Raw genomic sequence first — 12110 nt, forward strand, 5'->3', positions numbered from 1 at the left:
GTTGTGTATTCAGTGTTACTATAATAATATGATTTTTCTCTAGGCAGGATTCCAGCTATTGTGACTGAGTAGAGACAGAATTGCAGATGAGCTTAGACTGGGGCAGCCTAAGGAGATGTTGTCCAGCCCATGCTTAAAACAGTGTCAGGGCTTTTAATGGCTGAATTCTGAACACGTGTAAGGACGGTGATTTCACAGCCACTCTGGGCAAGATTTGTTATGTTTGACTATGCTGTAGGGACAGTTTTTTTTCTCACTTGTAATTGGAATTTTCTTTGCTGCAGCTTGTTTTTCCTGGGTGAGAAGGTCAGGTATTGATGTTTGTGTTTGCTACATTACTTTTGTGTTTCCAAAATTCTGTAATTATATACGTGTTTTAATTTTAATTTCCTTTTGTAAAAGATATCTCTCTTCCTTAAAGGCCTATAGGGCTGCAATGCAGACACAGTGGAGCTGGATTCTTCAGCTCTGTCACTGTGTTGAACAGCATTTGAGAGAAAATACTGCATATTTCGAGGTAAGAAAGTAAATAAATAAAAATGTGAAATGTTTTTAAGATTTTTCCATAGTCAAAAAGTTCTACCAAATGTGCTAGTTGCTGTCTCACAGCAGTTGTAGAATTGACGATTGTCAAATGCAATCACTAGATGATAAGCTGTGCTCCTGCAGTGTTACCAGATCTTTATTGTCTTCACTGCAGTTGTATCAGTTCACAGCAGATGAAAATATGTCCTGGCATTTTTTCAGAGTGCCACAGCTGCAAGTAGAGACTCTGAGAACAAAGGCATGTTCTCTCCCTGTCATGTACAACTGCCATCAGTACAGCTTCTGCAGATGATGTAGAGCGGAGAGTGGTTGGTGATGCCCAAGGGAGAACATATTGTGGGTGGTTGTTACAGGACTACCCAAATAGAAGCAGAATGTAGGGGGGAAGAAATGAGAATTCTGAATTTAAGAAATGAGGTTTCAGGGACAGAAGGGGCGAAGATTATCACAGGACATTTCCCTTCCCAGTTGTGCTTACCCAGGACCCTAGTACAGAGGTGCAGGTGCCCACGCAGAACTGCCAAGCGTGGCAGCGCATTTCCCCTCCTGCATGAAATGGTTGCTCCAGGGTGCCTGCTGAATTTTGCAGCTAGTTTGCTGCAGTTTGTAGGCTTCATCTGTTCTTTACGTATGAAAGCAATTGTAATTCTAAGGGAAGTAAGAATCACTTCAGAAAAAAATTTCCATTGCAGGAACAGTAATTAACTAAGGTTCAATAACTGCTGAATTAATTTTGCATGTAGGTAGTACTGAGAATAACTGGTCTTACAGTGTGTGCCTTCTTGAAGAGTACTTTAGACATGAGATCATGAGTAATGTTGTGTGGTGAAGCGGTCACATCAAGCTACTAGCAAAGATTATTTTTAAAGAGGCATCACGTCATAGATGAAGCGATGAAGAGAAAAGCTTCATCATGTAGCTGTTTGTATACTTTTTAGGTTGTTTAAAAATAACCCAGATATGTATCTCATCCTAGTTTTTCAGTGATGCCAAAGAAGCCATGGAATATTTAAAAAATTTGAAAGATACCATATACAGAAAATATAGTTGTGATAGATCAAGCAGCCTTCATAGGCTGGAAGACCTTGTCCAGGAGTCTATGGTAAGAATTCAAGAATTCTATTAATGTGAGTTAGAATTAAACAGGAAATGTGTAGATTATAATTGAATGTAAAAGGTGTGTTAAAATTATTCCTTAAAAGTGAAGGGGAAAAAATTGGTTTTTAGAACTTACAGTTAAATAAGTGTATCTCTCCATGTGAAATGACTTTTTCACAACTTTGAAATACAGCTTCATTTATTTATCTTTAAAGTCCTAGATGTGGGAAAACAGTGGCTTCAGAAGGACACTTGTAAAATGTGTTACTTTTAAGAAACACAGTAAAAGAAGTCATGAAAAGAAAAGCTTAAAAGGATCAAAGAAGCAGCACTGTACTCTAGCCATCTCTTCTGACGTATTCTTCTCTTAACTGTCTTAGGAAGAGAAAGAACAACTCTTGCAGTATAAAAGCACAGTAGCAGGCCTTGTGGGAAGAGCAAAGGCAATAATTCAGCTGAAGCCAAGGAACCCTGACTGTATTCTCAAAACATCCATCCCAATTAAAGCCATCTGTGACTACAGACAAATTGAGGTTAGAAACTTGAATTTCCTCAAATAAATTAGAGATGTGAGAATTAAGCTAAAGTTTCATTCATTACCATGTTCCTGGTGAATGCTGGGCTCTTAATTTCTTCCACCCTACTAAACAAGAGCAAATACTTGTGTTGAACATTGGTTTTCTTGTTCTGTTGCTTATTTGTTGACACCATATACAGAGGGGCTTTGTAGAAGTATTTTGTAATTAAATGATTCTGCTTTTCTGTTAATACTAGATAACTATTTACAAAGATGATGAGTGTATATTAGCAAACAACTCCCATCGTGCTAAATGGAAAGTCATTAGCCCAAGTGGTAATGAGGCCATGGTTCCATCTGTATGCTTTACAGTTCCTCCACCAAACAAGGAAGCGATAGATACAGCTAACAGGTAGGAAGAAAACAAAACACTTTAAAATAATACATTTATATGAAGCTTGGGTTAAAGTAACAACTTAACTTTCTTTTCCCCGTTTCATGTGTTGCTGTGATCTAAAGTTGGAGCCTTTTTATGTTTCAGGATTGAACAGCAATTTCAGAACGTTCTGGCCCTTTGGCACGAGTCACATGTAAATATGAAGAGTGTGGTGTCCTGGCATTACCTGACAAATGAAATTAAAGCAGTTCGAGCTGGCAATGTAGCCTCGGTATGTACTATGTCTGGGAAAGGCCTTGTAGCCATTCACTACAGTTCCCAGAAATGTATGGTCAATAATTTGCTGCCATCTTCATCTTCTGTGTGGGAATGCTGGTTACCACTGTGCAACATTATTATTTATTTAAGCAACCACAGATACATTAGGGGAAGGAGAAGAGAGGTGGTGTCACGAGAGCTACCTGTACCCTTATTGTGCTGATCTCTCTAGTCACCTGTTTTCATCAGAGGAACAGGATCTCTCGAAAGGAATGATCGGTGAAATTTGTTCTGCAAGAGTCTAGCTTTCTGAATTTATGTTGGAAGTATCTGGGGAGATCAGTTAGCTTTATGAGGCTAAGGTTAATCTTCATGAAAACCCCCATTATTTCCTTGTGCTACAGTTTCTTACTAATGATTGAACAGCTGTAAAGTGACAGTCTTTCAGCTGAACACCTATTCCTTCATAATGCATTTTTTTATTCTGACACATATCTGTAACTTCAAATGTTAAATAACTGGCTAGGATCAGTTTGTCAGAAATGAAGTACTGATACAGATCTGTTCTTTCTGGCTAAAACAGTGTGTGAGATCACTGAATTACACGATGTTAGATTTATAGCATAACACTACTTTATACAGTAGTTTATTATACAACATTGGTGTTATCTGTCCACAAACTGTTGAAATAATATTTGCAATACCCAAAATGACATTTTCACTGAATTACCCACTGTTGCTGTTTGAAAGAAGGAATCTGAAATAATTCTTGTGTGTCCCTACTTGTATGACTTCTGCTGGTTGCTTGTTGCTATGTGGCAGTAGATGGAGAAATGGTGTCTGATGTAGGGTTGGCTTAACGCAGCCATTTGCTGGCATTAAAGATGAAAAAGGATTTTGTGGTGGTTGTAAACTATTAGTTGTCAAGTGGACTCCAACTTAGGCACAAGCAAACTTTCAGAACCTTGATTCTTTGACTTTACCATCTTAGTAATTGGGCAATGTTGGTTTTCGATAAAAAGCGTTACAGGGAACTGTGTGAGTCTGCTAATCCTGCCTTGGGTTTTATAATTTGTTGCAGATAAAGACGATGCTGCCAGGTGAACATCAGCAGGTTCTAAGCAATTTGCAGTCCCGCTTTAATGATTTTATGGAAGATAGCCAGGAGTCAAAGATCTTTACAAGCTCCGATACAGCACAGCTGGAAAGGGAAGTTAATGTTTGCAAGCAATACTATCAAGAGCTTTTGAAGTCTGCAGAAAGAGGTAAAACTTAGCTGAGAACAGTAGAAAAATGTCCTCAGAAAAGAGATTGTAGTTCTTGATACAACTTCTCTCTGCATACAAGCTCTAGTGAATCACTTGTTTTACATTTGTATCGTTAATGCCCTAGTTCTTCTGAACAACTAGAGAGCCTGTGCACAATTTTAACAGTATGCACAATTACATAGTACAGAATCTCTTAAGTTTTCTTAACTTTGTATATAGAGCTATGTGAAAATACTGATGTGTTACTTAATATACAGAATGCTACAAAAAAAATTATATCAAAGAATCTATTCTGTGCATTACAGCTCACTGTTTAGTCATGCCTTCCTTGTTTTTGAATGCTGGAAATGCACCTTGCTTACTTTGTTGAGTTCATAATGGAATTGAAACCTTTTTCACACTATTATGGCAAGGAAAATGTCCAAGATATTTTTGTTGCTCCACAGAATACCTGTAGTTACTACTGTCTTGACTCTTAAGTACAGTAACAACAGAAAGCCTCAAATATGTGTTCTGATTTACTGTCAAGTAGCTTATGACTTAAAGAAATAACAGTAGTGCAAAGCTGATTAATGCATCAACATAATTCACTACACTTAAGGAAAGATGTTCATCTGAGAGAGAGGATTTAAAAATAAAGGAAAAAGCCCTGGAGGTTTATTGTAGTATTGTGCCTGATACCATCTGACTGAAAGAATCAGTCACTGAGTTCAGCAGTTGTCTGCGTAGGGGTGGTGCCTGTGCCTGGGATGAATGGTCAAAGATGTATGCTAATTTTTCATGTCTGAGGAGGTGATCTAATAATAGTTAATATTTAAGGGTTCCTTAAAGTTTGCCTTATAGACAGAATTCCAATTGAAACTGATGGGATTTCAGCCAATTATGAAAACACCTGTAGAACAGTGACTTTATAAAGCATTTCATTAGAAAACATGGTGAAAATGACATAATGTCTTTGTTTGCTAATGTGTGTGTTTCTTTCATCAGAGGAGCAGGAAGAATCTATTTACAATCTGTACATCTCTGAAGTCAGAAATATCAGACTACGGCTGGAGAGTTGTGAGGAGCGGTTAATACAGCAGATCCGAACCCCAGTGGAAAGGGATGATGTACATGAAAACTTGGTTAGGATTTCAGAGCAAGAGGTGAGCTCCTGAGAAAGGCTGTTTTACCTAGGAAAAGAGTTTTATTTTAGGAGAGATGTATCCAGATGTTTTGAGTGTGCCACAGACATTCCTGGCTATGCCTTGGAAAGATAAGAGTCAAAGATTAAGCTTGTGTTTGTGAGAAAAGAGATGCCAGTAAATGGCAGCTGTTAGTTTCTCTCTTATGCATATGTTCCCTTTTTAAAAAAATTAATGGTGTCCACATAAAACAAGTAAAGGAGACCAGACCTGTACTGATTATGATAGATAGAGTATCCATCGGGTTGATGTAGGATAAAAGCACTGTCAATCACCTTTCGTTTTACAGGAACTGAAGAAAGAACTGGATCGACTGAAGGATGACTTGGGAGTCATCACAGATAAATGTGAAGAGTTTTTCAGTCAAGCTGCTGGTTCACCTTCAGTCCCTGCTCTGCGCTCTGAGCTCAGTGTTGTTATTCAGAACATGAACCAAGTTTATTCCATGTCTTCCATTTACATAGATAAGTATGTAGTAGGCCATCTTCACGTATGTTTTAGTTTAGTTTAGTCTTCAAAATCAATTAAAGTTATTGGTATGATACTACTGATCAAGGAAAAGGGAGTTAACGTTTTAATATTGTATAAAGTGATATGGAAGGGCTGAAAAACAAGTGCATTGAATGTTGTTATTTATGGTTCAGTTAACAGGAGATTACTGTTTTTTAGATTAAAAACTATAAAATTGGTGCTGAAGAACACCCAAGAAGCAGAATTGTTAGTAAAACGCTACGAAACTAAGTTGTGTGAAGAAGAGGCTGTAACAGCTGACAAGAAAAATATTGAAAATCTGATGGGTACATTGAAGGTAAGAGTTGGCTGGTACCTTTTCATGGGCAAATTAAAAAAAGATAGGAAAATGATATGTCTTATAACACCTGTTTTAGTTAAGCTGTACTTTTATCAAAACTTGGCTTATGTATTTGGGGAAAAGTCTGTATTAGGATTGACACTTCAGAAAAAAATGAGAGCTTTGGAACAGTAGGAATTGAGTAGTTTGCATGTGCATTCCTGCTATTTGGAAATGCTTTGGAGTATCTGAACTCCCATGAGTTCACTTAACGGGAGTTCACTTATGGTACTTAATGCTGCCGCAAGGCTTATTTTTTGACTCTTCAGAAGTATGCTTAAGGTAACATAAATATATTGTTATGTAAATGTGCCACAATAACATTCCTGCTGCTGCTATGGTATGCTGATCAGGGTTTCCTAGGAGGTTTGGCAGACATCTTTCAGAAAGGATGAGATTGAAATTCATCATTTTTTGTGTGCTGCATATGCCTCATTTTAATATTGCAAATAATGAGTAATGCTTTTTTGTTACATAGAATGATTGGCATCTAGCTATTGATTTTGTGAAAGCTGTAGAGTAGAAGATAAGCATGGTGATTTGCTGTCTGTGTTTTGATCTATGTGCTGTGGGGGATGCTGCTACTTAGAATTATTATGTCAGTTCGTAATTGCTAATTGATTGCTTCAGACCACTGTATGAGCAACCAGAAGTAAAATACTCATTGAAGCATTTTTTTGTTTATTCATTTGTACATTTTACTCATGCAAAATACTAATTTATGAAGTAGTGTCCTAATTTAGGAGATATTTACAGTTTATCATTTATCACATACTAGCAATGGAGATCTGAAGTAGATGAGAAAAGACAAGTGTTCCATTCCTTAGAGGATGAACTGCAGAAGGCAAAGATGATCAGTGATCAGATGTTTAAAATGCACAAGGAACGTGATCTTGACTTTGACTGGCATAAGGAAAAAGTTGATCAGTTAGCCGAGAGGTGGCAAAACATTCATTCTCAAATTGAAAATAGGTTTGTATAACTTTCTGTTATAATCTGTTCATGTTTTATGCTGGTTTTGTTGTTTCTGAGGAAGAATGATCTGAATTGGATGTTGAAATAGGTCAGAAGAGTTTTCTGAACTGCTTGTGAAATGTACTAAGGTAAAGGATTCTTACCTTTTCTGTGCTGTTGCCCCTGCTGTCTTACATTTCCACAGGAAATGTCTGTGACTCTTGAGCACCAAAAGATTGGCAAGTGTTGTAGTTTAAACCCAGTCAGGTAAGACTTCCCCCCCCTTTCTTGCCCTCCCCCTGCTCTCGGAGGGATGGAGAGGAGAATCAAAAGAATGCAACTCCCACGGGTTGAGATAAGAACAGTTTAGTAACTAAGGTATAACACAAATCACTACTGCTACTACCAGTAATAACAATGATAAAGGAAATAACAAGGGAAGAGAATACAACACCTCAGCACCAGCTGACCGATAACTCGCCCCCCGACCAAGCTCCGACCGATACCTCCTCCAACCCTGCCGTCTCCCAGCCCTTCCGGCTAACTCCCAGTTACCTCCTGGGCATGACGTGCTGTGGTATGGAATACCTCTTTGGTCAGTTTGGGTCAGGTGTCCTGTCTCTGCTTCCTCCTGGCTTCCCCTCCTCTGTGGCAGAGCATGAGGCTCACAAAGTCCTTGGCCAAACCAAAACATCATTGTTATCAGCTCTGTTCCCAAGCTGAAAGTCAAAACACTGCACTGCACCAGCTACCAAGAAGGGGAAAAATGACTGCTACTGCTGAACCCAGGACAGCAAGATATAGAAACTTTATTTACTTACAACTTAATGAGACACAGTAGAGAGAAGCTGCCTTTTTTTTCTTCTTTCCAAAAAAAAGCCCTCAGAAATGGTGTGCTGTTCTGTGGAAATACCATCTGTTTTCCCCAGTTCTGATAGGCTAAACTGATGAGCTTACTCATCGGTTATGATGGGATTCATGTTAACTTGCTTTTAATAACTCAAGTTCTACGTCTCTAAGTCCTTAGCTTCCATTGACTTCTGTGATCATTTTGTCACAATAACTTTTGGTGAAGTGCCAGTATTTTCTTCTGGTGTGCAACTGTTTCCATGCAGCTTCAATATCCAGTTGAGATGTTGCTGACAAGAGAATTAAAGATAGTGCTGTTGATTAAAAAGTTCATACAAAGTTTTGCATTTTTGCCCTTGTTTTCTAAGACATGAATGGCCACTCAGGTGCAATACTGAAGTTGTTCACTTGTAATTAACTAATTTAATTGCGTCAGTTTAACAGTGCTGGAAGTTGAAAAGAAGATGGGTAAAAGCTGACTCATTTAAAGCTGACTGCAGAATGGCTAGCTTTAAATACACCTCAGATTTTTCATTGTTTGATAGCATGACATAATTTAAATGATAAAACAGTAGTTTTATCATCTATAAGGTACTGAAATGTCCTTATTTCCTCACAGTCCAAATGTGAACCACATGCTTTCCTCACAGGACTATATACTGAATAGAACATGACAAAAAATTACTGTTAATACATAGTGGCTTCTAGTGTCAATAGGACAGATTGCAGTAGTTGCATCATGGAGCTGTAAACAAGCTGCTTTCTGCAAGTGTTTGCTCTGCTGCTTCCTAACAGTTTGACACTGATGATCATTATATAAAACATGTGTACAAATATTGGCTGCAGTTACCATGATCCTTTCTCTTTTCCATGGTTATTAGCTTTAAAACGTGCTGAAGTACGAAATCTGAGTTTCCTCTGCTCTTTTTCAGTCTCTTTGTGGCTTCTTTAGAACAGTGCTAGAGCGATGACAAGTATTGATTCCAAGTTAAGCTATAAGAAATTGTTTAATAAGTATGTTTACCCTGCAGCGTTTTGAAGTGGTCATGTTTATATGATCTTTGAAGTATGGTGTAAGGAAAGAAAAACTGTCAGTCTTCTCATCAGTATGGAAGCAACTTTCAAAAAAACCACACCACTCTCAGGTCAAAAATAGATTTTAAAATGGACTTGCAGGATCAGTTGCTTTTACGTTTTAGAATATTGAAAGGCTTTAGTTTTGGAGTAACTCCTTTGGTTTTGTGGGAGGCACAGAGTATGGTGAACAACTACTTAACTTCAGCACAGCGCACTCTTCTCTGATTCACATAGGTCACATTTGAAATACTCTTACTTCTTAGAACAGAATTAATGGCTTTTGCAGAGCTTTCTCTCTTGCTTGGGGTTTCCTGTGCTCATGGAGTTTCAAGCAGTTCAGCTCACTAATAAGGGATATATGCAGAGTTTCTTCTGTAGTAGGATCTCTGCTGAGAATCTTGGTGTGTGAGAAGTTAAATTACTGTTTAGTTAGCATTATTTTAGTATCCTTATACTGTGATCTATAGCAGACCTAAAGCATCCAAAGCCTTTAAAGCTCTGTTTGGTTTAGTGTTGCACTTTTTGTCTTTAATACTCATCTTCCCCCCTTTGTCTTATTTTCTAAAATAAAATCAGGTTGCGTGACTTAGAAGGTATTAATAAATCTCTGAAGTATTACAAAGATACTTACAATTCTTTGGACACTTGGATTCAACAAGTGGAAGATACTCAGCGAAAGATTCAAGAAATCCATCCTGAAAATAGCAAAGCATTGGCTAAACAGTTGAACCAGCATAAGGTATGAAAGAGATTTCATTGTAGAAAAGCAACAAAGGATGACCGGATAATTAAAACATCAGTTTAACACAGTGCTGTCAGTCATATTTCTTGATATGGGATCTTTATATCCCTCAGCCCTTAAACTGTAAAAATTCTAAGTCATTGCCAGCTTTTATGTTTTCGTATTTATAACGTAGATAGTGTCATGTATATGTCACTCACTGACTATTGCCTTTTTATAGATGAGATTGTTTTGGTCCTGTGATCTGTGAAAAGAGTTAAAACCTTGCAGAGTAACTAAAATTCTGGACTCTACTTATCACATAATTTTTTATTCAATATTGCTCTTGGTATTTATGGTTGTAGAAATATTTTCATGGAAGCAGAGCTAGACTCAGTGGCTGTCTCCTGCAAGAAGGAAATGCAGCTTAAATAAGAGACAGAATAACAAATTATATGCATTTAATGTATATATTCCTGATTTAATTTTAAATTCTCTCACCAGCTATTAAACCTGGCAGTTTTTTTTCACTGCTTCTGTACTGTAAGCCTGACAAAGCCCAGGACATAGGTTTCACCATATGTACACACATGGAAATGAGCGTATTATGTAAATTTTATGTCAGATAAAATAGAAATGCTAATAATAATAGTAATTTCAGATGATGTGGATTCATATTTTACAGATGCTGGTTTCTGAGATTGAAATGAAACAAAGCAAAATAGATGAATGTCAGAAGTATTCAGAGCAATACTCAGCTGCTGTGAAGGTAATAAATAAAGTCATACTTAGAGTCCTTTTCTTTTACGTGTCAGTAGCATGTGGAATGCCAGTCACTGTGCTTGTTTTCTCTTTTTGCAGGACTATGAGTTGCAGACTATGACCTACAGAGCTATGGTTGACTCTCAGCAAAAATCTCCAGTAAAACGCAGAAGAATGCAAAGCTCATCAGATGTCATTATTCAAGAGGTAAATGGGTTTCTTATTACAGGAAAATGTGTGGGGATTTTGAGTTTTTTTGTTTAAAACAAAATAAACACAAGAATGAGATTTAGGATTTATGAGTGATTAAGTAGGGTAGCCCAAGCAGATTATTTTTTTTCTCTATAGGTATGTGATGCAATAAATATTCTAATGGTCATTATGGAGTACCTGGATAATGAGACAGTGTATTGCTGTTGAATTACAAAAAAGCTATATGAGAAATGTACCTCAGTAAGTGTTTAGAACTATATCTGAGCTGGATCTTGACAAAGGTGAATCTGTCTCCCTGTTGTTAGAGAAAAGAATAGTGACCAGCACTGTTTAGTCTCCTTATACCCTGTTCTTACAAGAAGCTAAAAATCAAGTGTCTGTGAAGTCAAAACACTGTTTTCTGTTTCTTCTCCTTATGGCTATCCTCATAGATTCTTAGGATTTACTTATGCAAGTGCACCCTGTTGATTGCATTCAACTTTGGAATCAAGAGTAGAACTTCGGATTGTACAGTCATGATTTTGGAACCAAAATCGGGATGGGTTCTAGAGTAGTGTTTATCACTTTGAAGGATAATGTGTTTCCCTCTTTTCTCCCCACCTCTTTGTTTCTCTACAGTTCATGGATTTAAGGACTCGTTACACTGCCTTAGTGACCTTGATGACACAGTACATTAAGTTTGCAGGTGACTCTTTGAAAAGACTGGAAGAGGAAGAGGTAGGTCATCCCCTGGCAGCTAACTAAGCAAAAATAACAGCCAGGCATATGAAGAGAAATATACCTGTTGGAATTACTCACAAAGTTAGCAGCAGATATGAAAGACTAGAATTCTTTATACAGGAGGATAGGAGTGTTAAATTACACCATTAACATTCAGATTAGCAAATCCTATACCATCCATGCATTTTACCAGTTCTTCCAGCTAGAAGGGTCATATGATTCACTAAATTCTGATGGAGATGTAGTTGCATATAGTACATTTTAATACTTAAATATTTTAGTGCTTGATCTTTTGGATAAAAGCTGACATTAAGATGAGGGCAGCCTTAGCGTGCATGTACTGTTTATATCCTACGCAGGCTTTAATACTCCATAGTATGCATTCTGGTCCACTTAACAACATGTAAGAAAGTTTTTAAACAGGGAGGTGTGATGCCATCTGAACTATTTTCTGAAGTTTCTTTGACATGTTTATATATTTTCTTCCTTCTAGCTTTCTACTGTATTGATTCCCTGGGGTCAGACAGCTGACCCCTAGGAATCCCTTATTTAAGCTTAAGGTAGAATCTTTGTAACAAGAATAGGTTTCTGAAATAGAGCAGAAAAATTATTCAGAATGCACGCTTGCTGCAGAGTCAACCTTCCAAATAGTTGAGAAGAAAACACTTTTAAAATCTTCACTTTCTCTTGAAATGT

At 37.4% G+C, this 12110-nt stretch overlaps 1 protein-coding gene across 7 annotated transcripts in view; it reads left to right on the forward strand.

Annotated features, from left to right (window-relative positions):
- Positions 1-12110, forward strand: part of DST (dystonin) — a 298075-nt gene that overhangs the window by 154202 nt on the left and 131763 nt on the right. For all 7 annotated transcript variants that reach the window (XM_062626135.1, XM_062626136.1, XM_062626137.1 and 4 more), the window contains 14 exons: positions 422-517; positions 1523-1648; positions 2025-2177; positions 2419-2573; positions 2703-2829; positions 3898-4081; positions 5072-5229; positions 5558-5736; positions 5938-6076; positions 6897-7090; positions 9575-9737; positions 10405-10488; positions 10581-10688; positions 11313-11411. In XM_062626135.1, the coding sequence (XP_062482119.1) occupies positions 422-517; positions 1523-1648; positions 2025-2177; positions 2419-2573; positions 2703-2829; positions 3898-4081; positions 5072-5229; positions 5558-5736; positions 5938-6076; positions 6897-7090; positions 9575-9737; positions 10405-10488; positions 10581-10688; positions 11313-11411 (1965 nt within the window). The remainder of the gene's footprint in view (positions 1-421; positions 518-1522; positions 1649-2024; positions 2178-2418; positions 2574-2702; positions 2830-3897; positions 4082-5071; positions 5230-5557; positions 5737-5937; positions 6077-6896; positions 7091-9574; positions 9738-10404; positions 10489-10580; positions 10689-11312; positions 11412-12110) is intronic.

Source organism: Pezoporus occidentalis, unplaced genomic scaffold (assembly GCF_034315485.1).
Source record: "Pezoporus occidentalis ecotype Australia unplaced genomic scaffold, CSIRO_AGI_Poc_V1 ctg29, whole genome shotgun sequence".
Classification (NCBI taxonomy): Eukaryota; Metazoa; Chordata; class Aves; order Psittaciformes; family Psittacidae; genus Pezoporus; species Pezoporus occidentalis.